Genomic DNA, 26,186 nt, shown 5'->3' on the forward strand with positions numbered 1-26,186 from the left:
AGTGTGGACAGTGTAGGGGCTGTGCTGGGAGTGTCTGAGCCCTGTGTCTCTGTGTCCCTGCAGTGTGCACAGTGTAGGAGCTGTGCTGGGAGTGTCTGAACTCTGCGTCTCTGTGTCCCTGCAGTGGCACAGTGTAGGGGCTGTGCTGGGAGTGTCTGGGCTCTGTGTCTCTGTGTCCCTGTAGTGTGCACAGTGTAGGGGCTGTGCTGGGAGTGTCTGAACCCTGTGTCTCTGTGTCCCTGCAGTGTGGACAGTGTAGGGGCTGTGCTGGGAGTGTCTGAGCCCTGTGTCTCTGTGTCCCTGTAGTGTGCACAGTGTAGGGGCTGTGCTGGGAGTGTCTGAACCCTGTGTCTCTGTGTCCCTGCAGTGGCACAGTGTAGGGGCTGTGCTGGGAGTGTCTGAGCCCTGTGTCTCTGTGTCCCTGTAGTGTGCACAGTGTAGGGGCTGTGCTGGGAGTGTCTGAACCCTGTGTCTCTGTGTCCCTGCAGTGTGGACAGTGTAGGGGCTGTGCTGGGAGTGTCTGAACTCTGCGTCTCTGTGTCCCTGCAGTGGCACAGTGTAGGGGCTGTGCTGGGAGTGTCTGAGCCCTGTGACTCTGTGTCCCTGCAGTGTGGACAGTGTAGGGGCTGTGCTGGGAGTGTCTGAGCCCTGTGTCTCTGTGTCCCTGCAGTGTGCACAGTGTAGGAGCTGTGCTGGGAGTGTCTGAACTCTGCGTCTCTGTGTCCCTGCAGTGGCACAGTGTAGGGGCTGTGCTGGGAGTGTCTGAGCCCTGTGTCTCTGTGTCCCTGCAGTGTGCACAGTGTAGGAGCTGTGCTGGGAGTGTCTGAACTCTGCGTCTCTGTGTCCCTGCAGTGGCACAGTGTAGGGGCTGTGCTGGGAGTGTCTGGGCTCTGTGTCTCTGTGTCCCTGTAGTGTGCACAGTGTAGGGGCTGTGCTGGGAGTGTCTGAACCCTGTGTCTCTGTGTCCCTGCAGTGGCACAGTGTAGGGGCTGTGCTGGGAGTGTCTGAACCCTGTGTCTCTGTGTTCCTGCAGTGTGGACAGTGTAGGGGCTGTGCTGGGAGTGTCTGAGCCCTGTGTCTCTGTGTCCCTGTAGTGTGCACAGTGTAGGGGCTGTGCTGGGAGTGTCTGAACCCTGTGTCTCTGTGTCCCTGCAGTGGCACAGTGTAGGGGCTGTGCTGGGAGTGTCTGAGCCCTGTGTCTCTGTGTCCCTGTAGTGTGCACAGTGTAGGGGCTGTGCTGGGAGTGTCTGAACCCTGTGTCTCTGTGTCCCTGCAGTGTGGACAGTGTAGGGGCTGTGCTGGGAGTGTCTGAACTCTGCGTCTCTGTGTCCCTGCAGTGGCACAGTGTAGGGGCTGTGCTGGGAGTGTCTGGGCTCTGTGTCTCTGTGTCCCTGTAGTGTGCACAGTGTAGGGGCTGTGCTGGGAGTGTCTGAACCCTGTGTCTCTGTGTCCCTGCAGTGGCACAGTGTAGGGGCTGTGCTGGGAGTGTCTGAGCCCTGTGTCTCCGTGTCCCTGCAGTGTGGACAGTGTAGGGGCTGTGCTGGGAGTGTCTGAGCCCTGTGTCTCTGTGTCCCTGCAGTGTGCACAGTGTAGGAGCTGTGCTGGGAGTGTCTGGGCTCTGTGTCTCTGTGTCCCTGCAGTGTGCACAGTGTAGGGGCTGTGCTGGGAGTGTCTGAACCCTGTGCCTCTGTGTCCCTGCAGTGGCACAGTGTAGGGGCTGTGCTGGGAGTGTCTGAACCCTGTGTCTCTGTGTCCCTGCAGTGTGGACAGTGTAGGGGCTGTGCTGGGAGTGTCTGAGCCCTGTGTCTCTGTGTCCCTGTAGTGTGCACAGTGTAGGGGCTGTGCTGGGAGTGTCTGAACCCTGTGTCTCTGTGTCCCTGCAGTGTGGACAGTGCAGGGGCTGTGCTGGGAGTGTATGAGCCCTGTGTCTCTGTGTCCCTGTCGTGTGCACAGTGTAGGGGCTGTGCTGGGAGTGTCTGAACCCTGTGTCTCTGTGTCCCTGCAGTGTGGACAGTGCAGGGGCTGTGCTGGGAGTGTATGAGCCCTGTGTCTCTGTGTCCCTGTAGTGTGCACAGTGTAGGGGCTGTGCTGGAAGTGTCTGAACCCTGTGTCTCTGTGTCCCTGCAGTGTGGACAGTGTAGGGGCTGTGCTGGGAGTGTCTGAGCCCTGTGTCTCTGTGTCCCTGCAGTGTGCACAGTGTAGGGGCTGTGCTGGGAGTGTCTGAGCCCTGTGTCTCTGTGTCCCTGTAGTGTGCACAGTGTAGGGGCTGTGCTGGGAGTGTCTGAACCCTGTGTCTCTGTGTCCCTGCAGTGGCACAGTGTAGGGGCTGTGCTGGGAGTGTCTGAGCCCTGTGTCTCTGTGTCCCTGCAGTGTGGACAGTGTAGGGGCTGTGCTGGGAGTGTCTGAGCCCTGTGTCTCTGTGTCCCTGCAGTGTGGACAGTGTAGGGGCTGTGCTGGGAGTGTCTGAACTCTGCGTCTCTGTGTCCCTGCAGTGGCACAGTGTAGGGGCTGTGCTGGGAGTGTCTGGGCTCTGTGTCTCTGTGTCCCTGTAGTGTGCACAGTGTAGGGGCTGTGCTGGGAGTGCCTGAGCCCTGTGTCTCTGTGTCCCTGTAGTGTGCACAGTGTAGGGGCTGTGCTGGGAGTGTCTGAGCCCTGTGTCTCTGTGTCCCTGCAGTGTGGACAGTGTAGGGGCTGTGCTGGGAGTGTCTGAGCCCTGTGTCGCTGTGTCCCTGCAGTGTGCACAGTGTAGGGGCTGTGCTGGGAGTGTCTGGGCTCTGTGTCTCTGTGTCCCTGCAGTGTGCACAGTGTAGGGGCTGTGCTGGGAGTGTCTGAACCCTGTGTCTCTGTGTCCCTGCAGTGGCACAGTGTAGGGGCTGTGCTGGGAGTGTCTGAACCCTGTTTCTCTGTGTCCCTGCAGTGTGGACAGTGTAGGGGCTGTGCTGGGAGTGTCTGAGCCCTGTGTCTCTGTGTCCCTGTAGTGTGCACAGTGTAGGGGCTGTGCTGGGAGTGTCTGAACCCTGTGTCTCTGTGTCCCTGCAGTGTGGACAGTGCAGGGGCTGTGCTGGGAGTGTATGAGCCCTGTGTCTCTGTGTCCCTGTAGTGTGCACAGTGTAGGGGCTGTGCTGGGAGTGTCTGAACCCTGTGTCTCTGTGTCCCTGCAGTGTGGACAGTGCAGGGGCTGTGCTGGGAGTGTATGAGCCCTGTGTCTCTGTGTCCCTGTAGTGTGCACAGTGTAGGGGCTGTGCTGGGAGTGTCTGAACCCTGTGTCTCTGTGTCCCTGCAGTGTGGACAGTGTAGGGGCTGTGCTGGAAGTGTCTGAACCCTGTGTCTCTGTGTCCCTGCAGTGTGGACAGTGTAGGGGCTGTGCTGGGAGTGTCTGAGCCCTGTGTCTCTGTGTCCCTGCAGTGTGGACAGTGTAGGGGCTGTGCTGGGAGTGTCTGAGCCCTGTGTCTCTGTGTCCCTGTAGTGTGCACAGTGTAGGGGCTGTGCTGGGAGTGTCTGAGCCCTGTGTCTCTGTGTCCCTGCAGTGTGGACAGTGTAGGGGCTGTGCTGGGAGTGTCTGAGCCCTGTGTCTCTGTGTCCCTGCAGTGTGGACAGTGTAGGGGCTGTGCTGGGAGTGTCTGAACTCTGCGTCTCTGTGTCCCTGCAGTGGCACAGTGTAGGGGCTGTGCTGGGAGTGTCTGGGCTCTGTGTCTCTGTGTCCCTGTAGTGTGCACAGTGTAGGGGCTGTGCTGGGAGTGCCTGAGCCCTGTGTCTCTGTGTCCCTGTAGTGTGCACAGTGTAGGGGCTGTGCTGGGAGTGTCTGAGCCCTGTGTCTCTGTGTCCCTGCAGTGTGGACAGTGTAGGGGCTGTGCTGGGAGTGTCTGAGCCCTGTGTCTCTGTGTCCCTGCAGTGTGCACAGTGTAGGGGCTGTGCTGGGAGTGTCTGGGCTCTGTGTCTCTGTGTCCCTGCAGTGTGCACAGTGTAGGGGCTGTGCTGGGAGTGTCTGAACCCTGTGTCTCTGTGTCCCTGCAGTGGCACAGTGTAGGGGCTGTGCTGGGAGTGTCTGAACCCTGTGTCTCTGTGTCCCTGCAGTGTGGACAGTGTAGGGGCTGTGCTGGGAGTGTCTGAGCCCTGTGTCTCTGTGTCCCTGTAGTGTGCACAGTGTAGGGGCTGTGCTGGGAGTGTCTGAACCCTGTGTCTCTGTGTCCCTGCAGTGTGGACAGTGCAGGGGCTGTGCTGGGAGTGTATGAGCCCTGTGTCTCTGTGTCCCTGTAGTGTGCACAGTGTAGGGGCTGTGCTGGGAGTGTCTGAACCCTGTGTCTCTGTGTCCCTGCAGTGTGGACAGTGCAGGGGCTGTGCTGGGAGTGTATGAGCCCTGTGTCTCTGTGTCCCTGTAGTGTGCACAGTGTAGGGGCTGTGCTGGAAGTGTCTGAACCCTGTGTCTCTGTGTCCCTGCAGTGTGGACAGTGTAGGGGCTGTGCTGGGAGTGTCTGAGCCCTGTGTCTCTGTGTCCCTGCAGTGTGCACAGTGTAGGGGCTGTGCTGGGAGTGTCTGAGCCCTGTGTCTCTGTGTCCCTGTAGTGTGCACAGTGTAGGGGCTGTGCTGGGAGTGTCTGAACCCTGTGTCTCTGTGTCCCTGCAGTGGCACAGTGTAGGGGCTGTGCTGGGAGTGTCTGAGCCCTGTGTCTCTGTGTCCCTGCAGTGTGGACAGTGTAGGGGCTGTGCTGGGAGTGTCTGAGCCCTGTGTCTCTGTGTCCCTGCAGTGTGGACAGTGTAGGGGCTGTGCTGGGAGTGTCTGAACTCTGCGTCTCTGTGTCCCTGCAGTGGCACAGTGTAGGGGCTGTGCTGGGAGTGTCTGGGCTCTGTGTCTCTGTGTCCCTGTAGTGTGCACAGTGTAGGGGCTGTGCTGGGAGTGCCTGAGCCCTGTGTCTCTGTGTCCCTGTAGTGTGCACAGTGTAGGGGCTGTGCTGGGAGTGTCTGAGCCCTGTGTCTCTGTGTCCCTGCAGTGTGCACAGTGTAGGGGCTGTGCTGGGAGTGTCTGAACCCTGTGTCTCTGTGTCCCTGCAGTGGCACAGTGTAGGGGCTGTGCTGGGAGTGTCTGAGCCCTGTGTCTCTGTGTCCCTGCAGTGGCACAGTGTAGGGGCTGTGCTGGGAGTGTCTGAGCCCTGTGTCTCTGTGTCCCTGTAGTGTGGACAGTGTAGGGGCTGTGCTGGGAGTGTCTGAACCCTGTGTCTCTGTGTCCCTGCAGTGGCACAGTGTAGGGGCTGTGCTGGGAGTGTCTGGGCTCTGTGTCTCTGTGTCCCTGTAGTGTGCACAGTGTAGGGGCTGTGCTGGGAGTGTCTGAGCCCTGTGTCTCTGTGTCCCTGTAGTGTGCACAGTGTAGGGGCTGTGCTGGGAGTGTCTGAACCCTGTGTCTCTGTGTTCCTGCAGTGTGGACAGTGTAGGGGCTGTGCTGGGAGTGTCTGAGCCCTGTGTCTCTGTGTCCCTGCAGTGTGCACAGTGTAGGGGCTGTGCTGGGAGTGTCTGAGCCCTGTGTCTCTGTGTCCCTGCAGTGGCACAGTGTAGGGGCTGTGCTGGGAGTGTCTGAGCCCTGTGTCTCTGTGTCCCTGCAGTGGCACAGTGTAGGGGCTGTGCTGGGAGTGTCTGAGCCCTGTGTCTCTGTGTCCCTGTAGTGTGGACAGTGTAGGGGCTGTGCTGGGAGTGTCTGAACCCTGTGTCTCTGTGTCCCTGCAGTGTGCACAGTGTAGGGGCTGTGCTGGGAGTGTCTGAACCCTGTGTCTCTGTGTCCCTGCAGTGGCACAGTGTAGGGGCTGTGCTGGGAGTGTCTGAACCCTGTGTCTCTGTGTCCCTGCAGTGGCACAGTGTAGGGGCTGTGCTGGGAGTGTCTGAGCCCTGTGTCTCTGTGTCCCTGCAGTGGCACAGTGTAGGGGCTGTGCTGGGAGTGTCTGAACCCTGTGTCTCTGTGTCCCTGCAGTGGCACAGTGTAGGGGCTGTGCTGGGAGTGTCTGAGCCCTGTGTCTCTGTGTCCCTGTAGTGTGGACAGTGTAGGGGCTGTGCTGGGAGTGTCTGAACCCTGTGTCTCTGTGTCCCTGCAGTGGCACAGTGTAGGGGCTGTGCTGGGAGTGTCTGGGCTCTGTGTCTCTGTGTCCCTGTAGTGTGCACAGTGTAGGGGCTGTGCTGGGAGTGTCTGAGCCCTGTGTCTCTGTGTCCCTGTAGTGTGCACAGTGTAGGGGCTGTGCCGGGAGTGTCTGAACCCTGTGTCTCTGTGTCCCTGCAGTGTGGACAGTGTAGGGGCTGTGCTGGGAGTGTCTGAGCCCTGTGTCTCTGTGTCCCTGCAGTGTGCACAGTGTAGGGGCTGTGCTGGGAGTGTCTGAGCCCTGTGTCTCTGTGTCCCTGCAGTGGCACAGTGTAGGGGCTGTGCTGGGAGTGTCTGAGCCCTGTGTCTCTGTGTCCCTGCAGTGGCACAGTGTAGGGGCTGTGCTGGGAGTGTCTGAGCCCTGTGTCTCTGTGTCCCTGTAGTGTGGACAGTGTAGGGGCTGTGCTGGGAGTGTCTGAACCCTGTGTCTCTGTGTCCCTGCAGTGTGCACAGTGTAGGGGCTGTGCTGGGAGTGTCTGAACCCTGTGTCTCTGTGTCCCTGCAGTGGCACAGTGTAGGGGCTGTGCTGGGAGTGTCTGAACCCTGTGTCTCTGTGTCCCTGCAGTGGCACAGTGTAGGGGCTGTGCTGGGAGTGTCTGAACCCTGTGTCTCTGTGTCCCTGCAGTGGCACAGTGTAGGGGCTGTGCTGGGAGTGTCTGAGCCCTGTGTCTCTGTGTCCCTGCAGTGGCACAGTGTAGGGGCTGTGCTGGGAGTGTCTGAACCCTGTGTCTCTGTGTCCCTGCAGTGGCACAGTGTAGGGGCTGTGCTGGGAGTGTCTGAGCCCTGTGTCTCTGTGTCCCTGCAGTGTGGACAGTGTAGGGGCTGTGCTGGGAGTGTCTGAACCCTGTGTCTCTGTGTCCCTGCAGTGTGCACAGTGTAGGGGCTGTGCTGGGAGTGTCTGAACCCTGTGTCTCTGTGTCCCTGCAGTGGCACAGTGTAGGGGCTGTGCTGGGAGTGTCTGAACCCTGTGTCTCTGTGTCCCTGCAGTGGCACAGTGTAGGGGCTGTGCTGGGAGTGTCTGAACCCTGTGTCTCTGTGTCCCTGCAGTGGCACAGTGTAGGGGCTGTGCTGGGAGTGTCTGAGCCCTGTGTCTCTGTGTCCCTGCAGTGGCACAGTGTAGGGGCTGTGCTGGGAGTGTCTGAACCCTGTGTCTCTGTGTCCCTGCAGTGGCACAGTGTAGGGGCTGTGCTGGGAGTGTCTGAGCCCTGTGTCTCTGTGTCCCTGCAGTGTGGACAGTGTAGGGGCTGTGCTGGGAGTGTCTGGGCTCTGTGTCTCTGTGTCCCTGCAGTGTGCACAGTGTAGGGGCTGTGCTGGGAGTGTCTGAACCCTGTGTCTCTGTGTCCCTGCAGTGTGGACAGTGTAGGGGCTGTGCTGGGAGTGTCTGGGCTCTGTGGCTCTGTGTCCTTGTAGTGTGCACAGTGTAGGGGCTGTGCTGGGAGTGTCTGAGCCCTGTGTCTCTGTGTCCCTGCAGTGGCACAGTGTAGGGGCTGTGCTGGGAGTATCTGAACCCTGTGTCTCTGTGTCCCTGCAGTGGCACAGTGTAGGGGCTGTGCTGGGAGTGTCTGGGCTCTGCGTCTCTGTGTCCCTGTAGTGTGCACAGTGTAGGGGCTGTGCTGGGAGTGTCTGAGCCCTGTGTCTCTGTGTCCCTGTAGTGTGCACAGTGTAGGGGCTGTGCTGGGAGTGTCTGAACCCTGTGTCTCTCTGTTCCTGCAGTGTGGACAGTGTAGGGGCTGTGCTGGGAGTGTCTGAGCCCTGTGTCTCTGTGTCCCTGCAGTGTGCACAGTGTAGGGGCTGTGCTGGGAGTGTCTGAACCCTGTGTCTCTGTGTCCCTGCAGTGGCACAGTGTAGGGGCTGTGCTGGGAGTGTCTGAGCCCTGTGTCTCTGTGTCCCTGCAGTGGCACAGTGTAGGGGCTGTGCTGGGAGTGTCTGAGCCCTGTGTCTCTGTGTCCCTGCAGTGTGCACAGTGTAGGGGCTGTGCTGGGAGTGTCTGGGCTCTGTGTCTCTGTGTCCCTGCAGTGTGCACAGTGTAGGGGCTGTGCTGGGAGTGTCTGAACCCTGTGTCTCTGTGTCCCTGCAGTGTGCACAGTGTAGGGGCTGTGCTGGGAGTGTCTGAACCCTGTGTCTCTGTGTCCCTGCAGTGTGCACACCCATCGGACTCTCGCGCATGTTCAGTGTCACAGGGAGCCTGCTGGTGAAGCCCCGGGTGAGTTCGTCCACAAGTCCCCGTCTCTCTGTCCTTGATTTCTGGACTTTCTTTGTACTTAACCTCCTTCTCTCCCCTTTCCCCCCCTCTCTCTCCCCACTCTGCCCAGCTCCTGGAGGATGTGGAGGACACCATGAGCTGTGCTGTGTTTGAAGAGGCGTCTCTGTCCCTGAAACTGACCCGTGAGTCCAGGGAAGGGGATGTGGGGATGACAGGCAGACACAGTCTGAGTTTTGTTGTTACCTCCATCAGTGTGTGCTGCTCACATCATCTGCTGTCACTTTATCTCTCCGTCTCTCAGGCAAAACCTCCTGCTGGATCAGTCTGAACATCGAGGTTCTGAAGGAGGAGTTCCTCACCATCCAGGCCAAACGCATCGCACTGGGTAAGGGATGAACAGACATGGCTAATCAATGGCCGATCTCCTGACTGACAGGCATTTGTAGACAGACCAGATGATACTCAAGTAAATTGTCTCGTCCTCTCTTACCCCCAGAGATGCGGAGGCGAGCGTCTCCATGGCAGCGGAACCTGGGCTACCCCCTGGCCATGCTGCTGCTGCTCGCTCTGACGGTGAGTGAGAGGCCCCTGTACACACTGTCCAGCTGGCGTCACAGGGCAAATCAGCCTAGCATGTGTTTCAGGGGGCCTGTGTCCTGATTGTGTGCTGTGTTTCAGGAGGCCTGTGTCCTGATTGTGTGCTGTGTTTCAGGGGGCCTGTGTCCTGATAGTGTGCTTCCATGTGCTGGAGCTGCTGTTCGATGAGACGGCCATGCCCCGGGGGATGGAGGTGAGACACACTGACCGCAGGTGGACAGGGTCAGCACTGGCACCAGCCGTACTAACGAGTCTCTCTCTCTCAGGACCCTCGGCTCGGTGCCGCCTCCTTCTCCATGTTCGGCTCGTTTGGAGCGACAGTGCAGGTCGTCCTCATCCTGTATCCTTCACTCCCTCCCTTTCCACACAGGTCTCTCCCTCCGGACTGCGCGTGTGTGTCTCTGTGGGTGTCTCGCTGTGTGTGTGTGTGTGTGTGTGTGTGTGTGTGTGTGTCTGTCTCTGCGGGTGTCTCGCTGTGTGTGTGTGTCTCTGCGGGTGTCTCGCTGTGTGTGTGTGTGTCTTTGCGGGTGTCTCGCTGTGTGTGTGTGTGTCTCTGCGGGTGTCTCGCTGTGTGTGTGTCTCTGCGGGTGTCTCGCTGTGTGTGTGTCTCTGTGGGTGTCTTGCTGTGTGTGTGTGTCCCTGCGGGTGTCTCGCTGTGTGTGTGTCTCGCTGTGTGTGTGAGTGTCTCTGCGGGTGTCTCGCTGTGTGTGTGTCTCTGTGGGTGTCTTGCTGTGTGTGTGTGTCTCTGTGGGTGTCTCGCTGTGTGGGTGTCTCGCTGTGTGTGTGTGTCTCTGCGGGTGTCTCGCTGTGTGTGTGTGTGTCTCTGCGGGTGTCTCGCTGTGTGTGTGTCTCTGTGGGTGTCTTGCTGTGTGTGTGTGTCCCTGCGGGTGTCTCGCTGTGTGTGTGTCTCGCTGTGTGTGTGTGTCTCTGCGGGTGTCTCGCTGTGTGTGTGTCTCTGTGGGTGTCTTGCTGTGTGTGTGTGTCTCTGCGGGTGTCTCGCTGTGTGTGTGTCTCTGCGGGTGTCTCGCTGTGTGTGTGTCTCTGTGGGTGTCTTGCTGTGTGTGTGTGTCTCTGTGGGTGTCTCGCTGTGTGGGTGTCTCGCTGTGTGTGTGTGTCTCTGCGGGTGTCTCGCTGTGTGTGTGTGTGTCTCTGCGGGTGTCTCGCTGTGTGTGTGTCTCTGTGGGTGTCTTGCTGTGTGTGTGTGTCCCTGCGGGTGTCTCGCTGTGTGTGTGTCTTGCTGTGTGTGTGTGTCTCTGCGGGTGTCTCGCTGTGTGTGTGTCTCTGTGGGTGTCTTGCTGTGTGTGTGTGTCTCTGTGGGTGTCTCGCTGTGTGTGTGTGTCTCTGCGGGTGTCTCGCTGTGTGTGTGTCTGTGTGGGTGTCTCGCTGCGTGTGTGTGTCTCTGCGGGTGTCTCGCTGTGTGTGTGTCTCTGTGGGTGTAGGTTCCTGTGTTTATCGCTGTTTCTCATTGTGTTCAAGTTCTCGTTGTCTGTCAATGTGTCTGTCAGTGTGTTGACCCTTGACCCTGGGGTGCCAGGTACCTAATGGTGTCCTCAGTTGTGGGCTTTTACAGCTCTCCCCTCTTCACTGGGCTGCTGCCCCGCACTCAGGACACAACACTGACGCAGGTACGAGATGACAACCCACGTCCAGCCTGAACTGAAATCTTACCAGTATTCAGATAAAGATGATTATTGTTATTTTTATTGTACATCCTTGTATTGGGACTTTGGTTGTGAGAGCAACATTTGCCCTAATTATACAGTAATAGCAACCAACAATGGCAGATAACCACAGAGAAACAGTTCAGCAGTCCTGAAACTAAACCATCCCAGCTGCCTCTCCTGTAAATGATGGCCAAGGTGTTGGAGTCCAGAGGAAATGGTCCACTGCTGGTCTGTTCCTTTTCATGAAGAAGTAGAACACAGGGTGTCAAACTCCATTCCTCTAGGACTTCCTTTCCTGGTTTTTGTTCCAACCTGAGTAGTCAATTTAACAGTTAACCTGATAGACATATCAAGGGTTTTTCTTAAGATCTTTTACAGTTGATTACACAAGACATTCACTTCATTAAAAGTCAATTTACCTCTAAGTCACTTTAAATTGCCTGTTTAGAAGTGTTATAAGTGTACAGTTAATTAAGTAAATAAACCCACGGTGGGGCTGTGAAACGTGGTTGGAATGAAAACCCAACCACTCCATGAATGGAGTGGAACAGTGGGGCTGTAGGTTGACCCTCTGTTTTTGTCTTCAGATTATTGGCAATTGTGTCGCTTTGCTGGTCCTAAGCTCTGCACTGCCAGTCTTCTCCAGAACTCTGGGTAAGTTACACTTGTCCCACGTAACTCTGTGAAAGTCTCTGTGTTTGTCTGCCTGGTGTAACTTTGTCTTCCTTGCTTCAGCAATGAGGTCAGCAGGCAGCACACTTAACTCTGCCTGCATAGCTGTTACAGAGTTGAAGTCTTTACTGGCTGTTATTTTCGTATAAGTATGAGTTTAGGACAGTAGGGCACTATGGATCCGAACTCCTTTTAAACACCACTGCCCAGATTTACTCCAGCTTGTCCCAGGTGAGGTTTGTTTCTTGAAGTAAATCGGGGTATTAACTTCATCTGTATTTCTGAGTAGCTTGTTCCACACTTCCAAAACTCTGCGTAAAGAAGCGCCTTCTGTTCTCTGTTTTACATGCATCTCCCCTTAGTTTCCACTTGTGCCATCTGTGTTATACACTCGATTCTGAGGACCCAGAAGTCTGCTGTGTTGACTATGTCAGTCTCATTGACAATTTTGGATACTTACAGTATGTCAGGTCTCCTTGTAGTTTTCTCTGTTCAAGATAAAAAAGGTCCAGTTCCTTCAGCCTGTCAGTGCAGGACACTCCCTTAAGACTAAAAAGACTCAGTTCCTTCAGCCTGTCAGTGTAGGACACTCCCTTCAGACTAAAGAGACTCAATTCTTTTAGCTTGTTAGTGCAGGACACTCCCTTCAGACTAAAGAGGCTCAGTTCCTTCAGCTTGTTAGTGCAGGACACCCCCTTCGGCCATAAAATGTACTTGGTTGCTTTTCTCTGGATTGATTTCAGAGCAGAAATATCTTTTCTATAATGTGGTAACTGAAAATGTTCACAATGTTCTAAATCAGGCCTAAATTATGCCTTATAAAATTTAACATGAAACCCATTGGTTTGAATTCTACACTTTTAACTATATATCCTAGTGTTTTGTTTGCTTGTTTTACTGCTTCTCCATGGTGTTTAAGAGATGTTAATGATGCGTCATCATTAACACCTAATTCCTTTTCATAAATAGCCTTTCCAAGTTTTTGCCCATTTTCAATTTATTGTTTATTTTTGCTACATTCTGACGTGTGAGTCAAGCTTGCTGGACTGAGTAAACTTGCACAGAGCAATGGGCTCATCTTCACTAAGAACCTGATTTTGAGATTTCTGCTCAACTAGCATGTATTCTCTGCTTTGGCCACAAGGTGGTAGACTGGGACAGGCTAACTAAGAATCTGAGTGGAGAAGTTGCAGAAACTCGTGTCGACCACCAGGTGGCACCAGCAATCACCTTTTGTGGATTTGCTGTATGTAGAGCCTCTAAAAAATGAAATGTCTGGCCCACCACACACCTTGCCCAGAGCTAAAAACACTGGGAAGTCCGAGTTTCAAGACTGTTTTTCTGCATTGACATGTCTTATCAGTAAGATGTGTAACAGCTTTCATTTTGTTTTTTCTATGAGCTGGGTGCCTGCAGAGAGTGCTCCTGCTTCTTCTCTGCTTTGTGGAGCTAAAATGGATCACCTCTCTCCATACTTAACTGCCTCTTTTCCCCTTTTTTCATCTTTCATGTCGGTCACATCGCTGTGCCTCTGATTATTACTCTTCCTCTCCCCTCCTAACTGTTTTTCTCTCTCTCTTTCTCAGGAATAACGCGGTTTGACCTGCTGGGTGACTTCGGCCGCTATAACTGGCTGGGGAACTTCCACATCGTGTTCCTGTACAACATGGCCTTCGCCGGCCTCACCTCTGCCTGCCTCATGAACAAGGTGTCCCTGGCTGTGCGGAACGAGCTGCTCCGTGCCTTCGGTCAGTCTGCTGGGATGCTCTGTGTGCGTCTGCGTGTCCCAGGCTGCTCTGTGTGAGGAGACCGGACTGTGTGTGTCTGTGTGTCCCAGGCTGCTCTGTGTGAGGAGACCAGGCTGTGTCTGTGTGTCCGGTGTGTGGAGACCGGACTGTGTGTGTCTGTGTGTCCCAGGCTGCTCTGTGTGAGGAGACCAGGCTGTGTCTGTGTGTCCGGTGTGTGGAGACCGGACTGTGTGTGTCTGTGTGTCCCAGGCTGCTCTGTGTGAGGAGACCAGGCTGTGTCTGTGTGTCCGGTGTGCGGAGACCGGACTGTGTGTGTCTGTGTGTCCGGTGTGCGGAGACCAGTCTGTGTGGGTCTGTGTGTCCGGTGTGCGGAGACCGGACTGTGTGTGTCTGTGTGTCCGGTGTGCGGAGACTGGACTGTGTTTGTGTGTCCGGTGTGCGGAGACCGGACTGTGTGTGTCTGGTGTGTTCGGTGTGTCCGGTGTGCGGAGACCGGACTGTGTGTGTCTGGTGTGTTTGGTGTGTCCAGTGTGCGGAGACCGGACTGTGTGTGTCTGTGTGTGTCCAGTGTGAGGAGACCAGGCTGTGTCTGTGTGTCCGGTGTGCGGAGACTGGACTGTGTGTGTCTGTGTGTGTCCGGTGTGAGGAGACCAGACTGTGTGTGTCTGTGTGTGTCTGTGTGTGTCCGGTGTGAGGAGACCGGACTGTGTGTGTCTGTGTGTGTCTGTGTGTCCGGTGTGCGGAGACCGGACTGTGTGTGTCCGGTGTGCGGGACCGGACTGTGTGTGTCCAGTGTGCGGAGACCGGACTGTGTGTGTCTGGTGTGTTCGGTGTGTCCGGTGTGCGGAGACTGGACTGTGTGTGTCCGGTGTGTCCGGTGTGCGGAGACCGGACTGTGTGTGTTCGGTGTGTCCGGTGTGCGGAGACCGGACTGTGTGTGTCTGGTGTGTGGAGACCGGACTGTGTGTGTCCGGTGTGTCCGGTGTGCGGAGACCGGACTGTGTGTGTCCGGTGTGTCCGGTGTGCGGAGACCGGACTGTGTGTGTCCGGTGTGTCCGGTGTGCGGAGACCGGACTGTGTGTGTTCGGTGTGTCCGGTGTGCGGAGACCGGACTGTGTGTGTCCGGTGTGTCCGGTGTGCGGAGACCGGACTGTGTGTGTCTGTGTGTGTCCGGTGTGCGGAGACCGGACTGTGTGTGTCTGTGTGTCTGGTGTGCGGAGACCGGACTGTGTGTGTCTGGTGTGTTCGGTGTGTCCGGTGTGCGGTGCGCGGACTGTGTGTGTCTGTGCGTCCGGTGTGCAGTGCGCTGACTGTGTGTGTCTGGTGTGTTCGGTGTGTCCGGTGTGCGGAGACCGGACTGCGCTGTGGCTGTTTCCCAGAGGGCTGGTCTTTCCTCAGATAGAAACAGCACAATCCTTCAGGAAAGGGCTCTGTGTGTGTGTGGACGGGAGTGATGGGTGGGGAAGCTGTGGTCCCGCTGGGGGGGTCTGTAGCTCCCGCTCCCACCTTCCCCTCCACCCAGTACAAACAACACGGGCAGGACTGCCCTCTCGGCTTCTCCCTGCGGCCCTGTACCCCTGTACCCTTCAGGAGAGAGGGGTGTGCTACCCACACAACAAGTTCTCTGGGGTTCCTCTTTCGCTGAGGTCAGCCCGGCCCTACTGGGGACCCCCGAGAAAGCAGACCACGGTCTCCATCCAGCTGCATCCTGGGGCAGGCAAGCTGTTTGAAGTCACCCCTAAATCAGGATAAAATTGATTACAATCACAATCATGTTTTGGACTAGAGTGTCTGCAGGGTGTGCAGTCCTGGTCCTGGGGGGTCAGTGTGTCTGCAGGGTGTCCACTCCTGGTCCTGGGGGGTTCAGTGTGTCTGTAGGGTGTTGAATCAACTGGTGACATGACCCCGAACCTGAAAGCGCCCCCTTGAGTTCACAGTTGGCTGACGATATCACCCAACACGCCAGATGAGCTCCTTGCCTTGCTAGTTGAGCCACTCTGTAGCCTCCCCTCTCCATCTCTCCATCTCATCCTGCCTCAGTCGTTCTCCCCTCCTCGTTTCCCTGTACCACTAATTAGCGCGGTAGTATGTGTCATGTGAGCACCGTCTCATTCACTCGTGCTAATTAAACTCTCTTTGGCCCCTCTCCCACCCCCAGGTCTCCACAGGTTCCGGCTTCCTGTGTCACGAGCCAGGGCTGCCTCCTCCCAGCTCGCCTCCACTAGCCTGCTTTCAAATGTCCAGTGACATCATCCCTTCTCACCTGCAACCTCAGATGGTGACGCCATCACTTCTCACCTGGGCCTCAGCCAGTGACATCATCACTCCTGCGGCCTCGGTGACCTAGTGCAAAAGACCCTTGGGATCTCCTGGGATGTATGTAATTCTAATTCAGAAGCTGCCTACGGGACCACAGTGGAGAGAAGGGAAACTGTGTTGCCATGAATCTATAAGCAGGAGGAGCCAGGAGAAAGTGGCAACCAATGGCATTTGAAAGGCTGCCAAGTTTGACCAATCACGTACAAGGAAGCTTCTGCCTGGGACCAATCACACTTTGTGAACCTGTGGCCTTCTACCTCTCAGGCTTGTATAAAGGGGACATCAGCTGCTAACTCTGGAAAACGACTTGAATTTTATACTTGGAAAGAGAGGGGCTAAGACGTACCTCACTCCTGAGTGACCCTACAACTTTGTATTCAGAGGAAGGATGAGATTTGAACCTGCCCCTTCAACTAAAAGAAATGAGTGTGCTAATTAGGTATAAGACCTTTGCCGAGATGAGTGTTGTTGCACATGTGCAAGAAATGAGCTTTTAATTCTCCTCCCAGTGATCAATGTTTCTGATCTGCACCGGAGTGTTGCTGTGAACTTCATTTTATGTTCAGTGTAACGTTAACGAGATGTTATTTTTAGGTAGTTATTTCACCTATTTATTTCTCCTTATTACTTGTCAGATAAGTAATATTTTCTTGTTTCTTTTCTACTAAAAATATGTTTTATATTTTTTCTCTACCGGGTAAACAAAGCAACAGTCCAGTATCTTAGCAGTGATTTGTGGTTTGTATCTCTACATCTATTTCTTATAGTTTAAGGGGCAGTTAAAACCTTCACCTGTCTCAATGTGTCCAGGTGAACATACAATCACAGAGTCACTCCTGGCTTCCCTAACACTCATCTGCCCTTTCCTGCTCTCTCTCACTGTGTGAGGAAGAACTTCAATATCAAAATGGACAGATCTTCATGCTGAGCTGCCAGACACGGTCAGTGGGGGTCTTGTGAACTATGACATCATTGCTATGACATCACTTCCTCCTTTCCTGTGCCTCGCCGGAGTCTATTCTTGCTGGGGCAGGAAGTTCACTGCCGCGCACTTCCTGTCCTGCAGTACTCCCCTCCACACCTTCTCCATACAAAACTATTTTTGTTGTTGGAAGTATTTTTTTAACCTTTGTGTGTGTGTGTTTTTTTTTAATGGTGCTTTCGAATCTTTGCGTCGGAGCCCTTAATTCAGCGGAAAGGAACAGAACAGTGAGGCGGGAGGAGAAAGGAGGGAGAGGACGAAGGAACAGGAATGATATTTGGGGGATATGGGGACTGGGCTTGTTTGAGCCCCCTGTTCTCTTTGTGAAGAGAGACGAAGAATCAATCCCTAAAACACTGAGCATGAAATGGGGGATGCTCAAACACCACAGCGTGTGATGCAGCCTGGGCCCTGCATGTGTGCTGCAGGGCCTGACGCAGAAGCTTATTCAGAAGACTTGGGTTGATACTTCGGGGGTATAGCAGTGGAGACGGCTGTGGGGATGATGGATGTTTGCCCATGATGCCTTACGGCATGTAAGGGCAGCAACATCGTGTTGCTGTTTCCATTACATTCGTTTTTTACAGGACAGGGTTGTTAGCCTTGTGCCCAACCTCCAACATGGAGGACCTGGCGCCCGACGTGGGACACGAACCCTCTACCCTGAGATTATGAGTCTCATGCTCTACCAATGGAGCTAGTGGGGGCCCCATGACGGCCGTGGGGGCACCATGTGAAATGTGATCGCAGTCTTGGGTTCAAACATTTTTTCAAGCACTGTTCACTCACCTTGAAGACTTATTTGGTTCTGTTTGTTGAGGCCTGGTCTGCTAGTTCCCCTCCCGTCACTAGCCAGATATTCAGCTCAGTGTAGCACACGATCTGCTCAGTCCAGTGAGTAACAGTTTCAAGCTGGCTGAGAGGCTTCCAAACAGGTGAGTGTGATGGAGTTGATGTGGATCAGATCTAGAGTAATTGGGGCAACTGGAACCTTACTAACCGATTCTGCTGAGTGGCTCTGTACAGGGCGTGGCACCAGCTGGCCGGAGTTTCCCAGGGGGTGGGGCCGTGGGGCACCTGTTTCTCAGGTGAGCAGGGCTGAGATTACTCCCAGTTCTAGGGGAATCAGTAGCTGCAGGATGCCTGCAGGCTTGCAGTGACATCACTGAGGGACATGCCTCTACTCCTGTCAGCTGTCACTCTCCTGCTGGGCTCCATGGAGCTCACTGTGAGTCAGCAGAGGGATGGCTCTGGCAGGTGGGTGTGTCCGAGGAGCTGTCACTCCCTCTTCCTATGCTGCCCATAGGGGACCAAGCCACAAAAACACAAGATTCTAGATCAGGCTGCATCAATGAAGAAAAAACTAAGTGAACAGTGTTTGGAAAATAATTTGAACTGGAATATTTATTATTCTCTCTGTCTATGTGTGTATTTATGCGTTATATATATTTTTATATAAGATGAGCTGCAGATGGAGTCTGTTTCCAGATTTGAGTGCGAATGTGAATGTTGAGGTAATGAGTTGTTAGTGTTGATTTGTAAGGAGTTGTATGTGTTGTGTTCATTATGACTTTTGGGTTGATGTATATGTAACCTGTAAGAAGATAGTGGGTGTGTCCAGGGCTGTCATGCACCTTAGGCATGGTAACATTATTGCCATAGCGCTGCGTGGGACTCCCCTTGGTTACTGTGAGGGATTATTATGGGATATCTGGATGTTTACATTAGTAGGATTACAGTTCAAGTGCAATATTGGGGTGGGAGGGACAGAGTGCCGCCTGATGACCCTCTGACCCTGTGACCCTGTGACCTGTTTTTGTCCATTTCTGTCCATTCTTCTGCCAAGTGATTTTCGGGGGCTGCAGTGTGTGGTGTGGGACAGCGGAGCCGGGGGAGTGTGGGGGTTGTGCTGTCAGCTGTTTTCACCTGCTGCAGTCCTGGGGCTCTAGTCAAGTCAGTTAGACTTTCTGGAGCCTATCGGAACTGGGCCCATCTCCCTGTCGGTCTGTGGGAAGAGTGATCTGGAAATACCTCTGGCCTTGCGGGGTGGGAAAAGGCAAAATGAAAAAAGCAACAGCCCCTCGCACGACAGGTCAGCCTTCTCCTTTACAGTCTCTTTAGAAGAAAAATCTTTAGAAACTGTGACCTCCCCCTCCATTCCTGCAGAGGAACAACTGGAGGGACTGGTCCGGCTCCTGTTGCAGTGCGGTCTGATCCACGCCGGGATTTTACGCTGCATGGACTCCAGCACGACTCCTGTTTTTTCTTTCACTTCCCATGCTTCAGAAATGTAGTTTACCCAACTGTGCTGAGATTAGAAAAACCTGGACAGGACCAGCGGTGCTGTAAGGAGTCTGGCCGACAGCACAGTGAAACCCGGAGAGGATCACCAGACCTCTCCCCCTAATATTTAAAAAGTCCATTTTTGTGTACTTCACAAATCCATGATCAGCGAGCAGGTAACACTGAGTTACATGTTCAGGGAACCTCTACACAAAGAGAACAATCTGCCTCTTTCTTTGTGCTCTGTAATATCAAATTAATCATTATCTGAGGTCAGTTGATAGCGATCTGTGTAGAATCAGTTGTGTTCTGTGTTTCCAAGTTTTTCGATCACTAAACTGAAGTGTTAGCAGTAAAAAGAAAAGTAGGTTCCTGAAGCTTGTGTTTCCTGAGCTGACCAGCAGGGGTCGCTATTGCCTGCCCCTCCTGTCACTCCACACTGCACTGGGCTTTCATGTCTCTTGCCACCAGCTACACGGAGCCGGAGAGGGGTTTTAAATTGGTCAGATTTAGCCAGTTGCTTTTATACTGAGCATCACAAGGAACTCACCACTGCAGAGAATCTTTCAGATTATTATTTGGAAAATGACAATGCTTTGGTAGCAGGGACACTGCCATTCTATTCACATCACACCACCTTCATTAACCACTTATCACATTCAGGGTTACAGGAGAGCCGGACCCTATATCGGCCAGCAGCAGGCACAAGGCAGAGTACACCCTGGGCATGACACCAGTCCATCACTGGACACACACAGACACAAACACACACACTAACACCAGGGCCAGCTTTCCCAGAAGCCAGCTAACCTGTCTTCGGACTGGGGGAGGAAACAGGAGCACCTGGAGGAAACCCAAGTGAACACAGAGAGAACATACAAACTCCACACAGACAGCACCCCAGGAATTAAACCCAGGGCCTCAGTACTGTGAGGCAGCAATGCTCATTACTCCACCACTGTGCCTCCAAGAAACATTTAACCAATATCCAAAATCCATGTCCGTGTTTTTCCAGATCACAAGGGTGACGTTTCTTGATATGCTCAGTATTTCTAAATTTAGAGCTCAGGGACTCACTGGGGGCTGTGTGATTGACCCATGCTGTTTTGGAATCATTTTTTAATTTCTATTTTAACAAAAGCCTGCCTAACAGGAGGAGTGTGGAGAGATAAAACAAAGGAAAACCATTTTAAGTACAAAAGTGAGATAACAAGTGAAAGATTGAAGTCTACTTCGAAAATGTTGTTTTTTATGAAAATAAAGGGATGTTCTCTTCCTAGAATTGTCTTTTTAATGTGTTTTTTTATAAATATGATTGCCGGTGTTTTTCATGAAATGATTTTCTCCCTCCTCACTGTCGCGGAGGGGTGTGAGCTTGAGAAGTCCTTCCTGGAAGAGTACGGGGTCCAAGACGCCTGACTGGTCAAGCCCGCTGATGAGACAGAACCGGGCGTCGCAGCTGATGTAGGCCAAGATTCCCCATTATTTTTGTAACTAGTTTTCAATTCAGTTTAGCAGCTGTCATGCAGAAGGGTCGGGAGTGAGTTTCAGGTTTCAGCCCTGCTCCCTGAGGCATCACTGTGCACCAGGGCGCGAGGGGAGGGTGTATGGAGGTACAGGCGAAGGTTGCACTCACAAGGCGGGGGGAGACTCGGGCTCAGCAGGGCGGGTTGGGGTGCGGGGGGAGGGGGGTTGGGGCTGGATGTGGGGGTGTTAGGATGGGGAAGAGTGAGGGGACAGTGGAGGCTCCAGAAGAGAGAGAGAGAAACACAGTCCTGAACACACAAGGAGAAAATCAAGGGAGGACAACTGAGAACTGAGGTGCTTCTTTACACAAAAAGTGGTGGGAGTGTGGAATAATTGGTAGACGCTTATGCCCTGATATCCTTCAAGGAGCGTTGGGATGCGATACCCGGATCCGTTAACCGCCAACTACCTAACGGGCCAGACGCGTCGAATGGCTCCTATTGTTTGCGACGAGACTGTACTCCGTTATTCTTTTTTTTTTAAACGGGCAGAAACTGAAATGGAAATGTGTTTTTTTTTTCTGTTATCGTGATTCTGGGAAGTTTTGTTGTTTGTTTTTTTTAATCTTTTGGCGTGGTGTCTCGATCTCCTGCCGGCGCTGTAATTAGTTTCTTGTTTTGGAAAAGTGGGAATGGCGGCGCAGCCGAGAGACGTGTTTGTTTGCGCCGCTCGCCTTTGATTAAAGCGGCTCGCGCGGGGCGGGAAGCGGCGGCAGCGCGCGCGTCTGTCAGCGGCGGCGCGGGACGGCGGGAGTAGACTAAACTCGGGCCGGCCGGCCCGCTCGCGCAGCTGTCCGGCCGCCGGCCTGACACGGAGAGTGATGGAGACCCCTCTCTCTGCCCTTCCTCAGTGCCGTTTCCTCTCCTCGCAGTCCATTTCCTGTCCTCCTCGTTTGAAGTCTCGGCCCGAGGAATCCTGGGGGCCGATTCACTTCTAACGTTGTTTTGATCTGGATTTCTTTCTCTCCTGTTTGTTCTGATTTCATTAGCTGAATTCCTCGCCCCTGTTTTCTCGGGCCCGTCGTTTTGTTTTGACTCGTGCTGGGAGTGAGAGCAGTGTTCCCGCAACACGAAGGGCGTTTAGGCTTCCTGCGGCCTGTGACACACGCCTGCCCACTGGCACACTCGCTATCACACACACACACACACGCACGCACGCACACTCGCTCGCCAGCCCAGACACAGGCAACCCCCCAGCCAGCACAGCCCGGGGGACAGGACCCGGCCCAGCAGCCCACTGGGATCTGGAACGTTCCTTGGGCCGAGCAGTGTGGAGCGGCAGGTTTCAAGGCTGTGTCCCCCTAGGGCACAACTGGCCCAGTGACTGGTCTGCTGCTCCCCCAGTCATCATGGCTGTCAGTGGGCTTGCAGGAGCACAGGGTTTGCTTGCTGAAGGCAGGGAGAGGGGTTTGGCACTGAGCAGGTCTTATATAGCGTCTTTAAAAGTGAAGTTAAAAAAACAGTTAACACAGATAGAAGATGACAAAATTAGCACAATAAACACAAGGGATTAGAAATGCTGTCGAAGACGCAAGGAGCAGACAGAGAGAGACTCCAGTTGAGTAAAAGACTTTCTGTGCAAGAAAGTCTTGAGTCTGGATCTGAATGAGCTCAGGGTAGGAGACTCCCTGATGTCACTGGGGATACAACTCAAGAGCTCTGGGGCACAGCCGGAGAAGGCCCTGTCACCTATAAAATGTGGTTCTGACATGATGGAGGGGGTCTGCCCACTGTAGAGTCTTCCCTGTGGTTCGTTGTGCATCTGTGTTTGAATGACCTGTTCCATGAAGAAAGAAGAAAACAGGGGTGGGCTTGTGAATTGTTTTTAAAATGTGATAGTAACTTTTTTAAAAGAGGATTTGGCTGATGGGGAATCTGGGATGCTGACCAACTGAGCTCCCCTCATCGTTTCTCTACTTTATTCCTGTGAGGACAAGGAAAAAGGTAGCAAAGTACAGTAATTGCTCAGCAGGTAAAAAAATAATTTTATTTAAAGTGAACTTCATCCTATATGGACAGCATGGTGGCCCAGTGGTCAGCATTGCTGCCTCGCAGTGCTGGGGCCCCAGGTTCAATTCCAGGGGTGCTGTCTGGGTGGAGTTTGCATGTTCTCCCTGTGGGTTTCCTCCCTCAGTCCAGAGACATGCTGGCAGGTTAATTGGCTTCTGGGAAAACTGGCCCTAGTGTGAGTGTGTGTGTGTTTGTGATGGACTGGTGTCCCATCCAGGGAGTATCCTGCCTTGTGCCCATCGCTAACCAGGAAAGACTCCCTGCTGGGGTTAGAAAATCAATGGATGGACAGACGGATGGATGTTTCTGGTGCCCTTTGGATTCATTGATCTGATCAATTTTCTGAATTTTAGGCTCAGCTTGTTCGCAGAGCCAGGAAGAACAGAGTGGCCTGCTGGGCCCGTCTGGACAGAACCACGTATCAGACCCAGGTTCTGCCCATTTTTATTGAGCAGAAGAGCCCTGAGCTTGTGCAGAGGGTTGCGAAGAGACGGGCTGTTGTTTTTTTTTTTTTAAGCTGGCCAGCGGACATTCAGAGGGGCCTTCAGTCTGGAGCAGGATGAGATACAGTATCTTTATTGTCAATGTAGACAGAAAAAAGATTTCTTTTCCGGAGAGTTCTGCGTTTGAACCGCGTGCCAAGTGCATTAGGACGTATGATTCCTGTTGTTAACTGTTGGCAAATAGTTAACGAGCCCACAGGAAAGGCGAGACACTCTGTCAAATCAACTGATAATGGGTCGCGCGCGCGCGCGCACACACACACACACACACGCGCACTCCACCCCTCTCGCACACTCGCTGCCACACTTACAGAGACAAAGCAGGAGGCAGAAGTGCCCTCTTCCTCAGCATGAGTCACAGCCCAGGAGCCTGGCCTGCACCATTCCTGCGCTGTTCAGCCAGTGGGGGGCCCCGTGAGGCCCAACAGCCTAGATATCATCACTACTGGGTCCGGACCCGCCGAACCCTGCCGCGGTGCCGGTCGCCCTGGCTGGGGAGGCCTGCTGGGAGAGCAGCTCCCCCTGCGGCTTTGCGGGCTTGCAGCGCTGTGGCCGAGGGGCGCGTCGGGTCTGCTCTGGGAGCTGCGGTCGGCACGATGGCAACACTGACGGCCGGGCAGGTGTCCCAGCGCCATGCGCTCATTCCGCAATAGTTCGTTTCCAGCTGCTGCTTCCAATTCAGGGTCGCGCAGGAGCTGGGGTCTATCCCAGCAAGCAACAGGAGCAGGGTGTAACACCTTGGACGGGGCGCCAGTCTATCAGGGCACACAGGCACACAAACCCACTTCCTCACACCAGGGCCAGTTTTTACCAGAAGCCAGTTCACCTGCCAGCACATCTTTGGACTGTGGGGGAAAACCAGGCACCCGGAAGAAAACCAGCGCAAACACAGGGCGAACATGCAAACTCCACACAGACAGCACTCTGGGCTTTCACACCAAAGAGCCTCTCTGGAGGAACACAGGGGATTAAAGCCTCAGAAAGGGACCTGTCCTTGAGGGGTGGCCACTTTGCGGCAGTGGTTTCTCACACCAGAGACCTGCCCAGTCCAGACAGGCTGTCCCTGCCTGAGGCGGCCTTGAGGTTTGGGGCCCAGCTTGGCCACACGGGTGCCCCCACTGGTGATGGCGATGCCATCACTGGTGTGCTGCAGAAGAGCGAGCGGTGCGTGGGCAGCGCAGTGGAGCGAGGCACCCGGCTGGACTGCCAGCTGTGCAGGAGTCAGGGTGACACTGACGCCCACGGGAGTCAGAGGACAGGAGGCAGGAGCGCCGGGGGAAGGAGGGAGGGGGGTGAGAGGGGGTGCACCTCGCTGACACAGGCACACCCACGCTCAGCAGCCTGCTTCCTAACCCAGCTGATAGGAGAGGGGAGAGACAGGGAGACTGAGAGGAGACTGAGCAGCTTCCATTTTCTGCTCTTCAAAGCCATCCCCTCCCCTCCCCTCCCCCTGTCACCCCCCATGTCTGCCTCACTCAGTGTCTACAGCCAACCACCTGCCCCTCTGGCTGACAGCCAGTCTGCCCGTGGGTCCGAGAGACTGGATCAGCACCTTACTTCAGCTCAGTTCACCAATAGCACCCCCTAGTGGCAGAGGGAGAGGGTGCCCCTGTCATTCCCCTTCATGTGCAGTATGAGGTGTGGGTTGTTCAGTGAGGTGTGTGTGCAGTGTGGAGTGTGCAGTGTTTTGTGGGTTGTGCAATGTGATGTGTGTAGTGTGGTGTGGGTTTTGCAATGTGGGGTGTGCAGTGTTGTGTGCGGAGTGTGGTGTGGGTTGTGCAGTGTGAGTTGTGCAGTCTGGAGTGTGCAATGTGGGGTGTGCAGTGAGGAGTGTGCAGTGTTGTGTGTGTTGAGCAGTGAGTGTGCAGTGTAGGTTGAGTAGTGTGCGGTGTGCAGTGTGGTGTGTGCAGTATGAGACAAAATGAGGTGTGTGGTGTGTGCAGTATGAGACATGAAGTGTGCAGTATGAGACAGTATAAGGTGTGTGGGGTGTGCAGTATGAGACAGTATGAGGTGTGTGGGGTGTACAGCATATGAGGTGTGTGGGGTGTGCAGTATGAGGTGTGTGGGGTGTGCAGTATATGAGGTGTGTGGGGTGTGCAGTATGAGGCAGTATGAGGTGTGTGGGGTGTGCAGTATGAGGTGTGTGGGGTGTGCAGTATGAGGTGTGTGGGGTGTGCAGTATATGAGGTGTGTGGGGTGTGCAGTATATGAGGTGTGTGGGGTGTGCAGTATGAGGTGTGTGGGGTGTGCAGTATATGAGGTGTGTGGGGTGTGCAGTATGAGGTGTGTGGGGTGTGCAGTATGAGGTGTGTGGGGTGTGCAGTATGAGACAGTATGAGGTGTGTGGGGTGGGCAGTATATGAGGTGTGTGGGGTGGGCAGTATATGAGGTGTGTGGGGTGTGCAGTATGAGGTGTGTGGGGTGTGCAGTATGAGGTGTGTGGGGTGTGCAGTATGAGGCAGTATGAGGTGTGTGGGGTGGGCAGTATATGAGGTGTGTGGGGTGTGCAGTATATGAGGTGTGTGGGGTGTGCAGTATGAGGTGTGTGGGGTGTGCAGTATATGAGGTGTGTGGGGTGGGCAGTATGAGGTGTGTGGGGTGTGCAGTATATGAGGTGTGTGGGGTGTGCAGTATGAGGTGTGTGGGGTGGGCAGTATGAGGTGTGTGGGGTGGGCAGTATATGAGGTGTGTGGGGTGTGCAGTATGAGGTGTGTGGGGTGTGCAGTATATGAGGTGTGTGGGGTAGGCAGTATATGAGGTGTGTGGGGTGTGCAGTATATGAGGTGTGTGGGGTGTGCAGTATGAGGTGTGTGGGGTGTGCAGTATGAGACAGTATGAGGTGTGTGGGGTGTGCAGTATATGAGGTGTGTGGGGTGTGCAGTATGAGGTGTGTGGGGTGTGCAGTATATGAGGTGTGTGGGGTGGGCAGTATGAGGTGTGTGGGGTGTGCAGTATATGAGGTGTGTGGGGTGTGCAGTATGAGGTGTGTGGGGTGGGCAGTATGAGGTGTGTGGGGTGTGCAGTATATGAGGTGTGTGGGGTGGGCAGTATATGAGGTGTGTGGGGTGTGCAGTATGAGGTGTGTGGGGTGTGCAGTATATGAGGTGTGTGGGGTGGGCAGTATATGAGGTGTGTGGGGTGGGCAGTATGAGGTGTGTGGGGTGTGCAGTATATGAGGTGTGTGGGGTGGGCAGTATATGAGGTGTGTGGGGTGTGCAGTATGAGGCAGTATGAGGTGTGTGGGGTGGGCAGTATATGAGGTGTGTGGGGTGGGCAGTATGAGGTGTGTGGGGTGGGCAGTATGAGGTGTGTGGGGTGTGCAGTATATGAGGTGTGTGGGGTGTGCAGTATGAGGTGTGTGGGGTGTGCAGTATGAGGTGTGTGGGGTGTGCAGTATGAGGTGTGTGGGGTGTGCAGTATATGAGGTGTGTGGGGTGTGCAGTATGAGGTGTGTGGGGTGGGCAGTATATGAGGTGTGTGGGGTGTGCAGTATGAGGTGTGTGGGGTGTGCAGTATGAGGCAGTATGAGGTGTGTGGGGTGTGCAGTATATGAGGTGTG

At 54.5% G+C, this 26,186-nt stretch overlaps 1 protein-coding gene across 1 annotated transcript in view; it reads left to right on the plus strand.

The window, feature by feature from the left end:
* The window catches only part of lmbr1l (limb development membrane protein 1-like), a 41,942-nt gene extending 22,080 nt beyond the window's left edge, over positions 1 to 19,862 (plus strand). Inside the window, exons 8-17 of the mRNA XM_088924821.1 lie at positions 8,256 to 8,320; positions 8,430 to 8,502; positions 8,622 to 8,705; positions 8,817 to 8,893; positions 9,033 to 9,110; positions 9,184 to 9,257; positions 10,452 to 10,542; positions 11,169 to 11,235; positions 12,840 to 13,001; positions 15,160 to 19,862. Coding sequence (XP_088780947.1) covers positions 8,256 to 8,320; positions 8,430 to 8,502; positions 8,622 to 8,705; positions 8,817 to 8,893; positions 9,033 to 9,110; positions 9,184 to 9,257; positions 10,452 to 10,542; positions 11,169 to 11,235; positions 12,840 to 13,001; positions 15,160 to 15,248 — 860 coding nt within the window. The 3' untranslated portion in view covers positions 15,249 to 19,862. The remainder of the gene's footprint in view (positions 1 to 8,255; positions 8,321 to 8,429; positions 8,503 to 8,621; positions 8,706 to 8,816; positions 8,894 to 9,032; positions 9,111 to 9,183; positions 9,258 to 10,451; positions 10,543 to 11,168; positions 11,236 to 12,839; positions 13,002 to 15,159) is intronic.
* Positions 19,863 to 26,186: the final 6,324 nt, after the last annotated feature.

This window comes from Atractosteus spatula, chromosome 1 (assembly GCF_055471065.1).
Source record: "Atractosteus spatula isolate fAtrSpa1 chromosome 1, fAtrSpa1.hap1, whole genome shotgun sequence".
NCBI classification, from domain to species: domain Eukaryota; kingdom Metazoa; phylum Chordata; class Actinopteri; order Semionotiformes; family Lepisosteidae; genus Atractosteus; species Atractosteus spatula.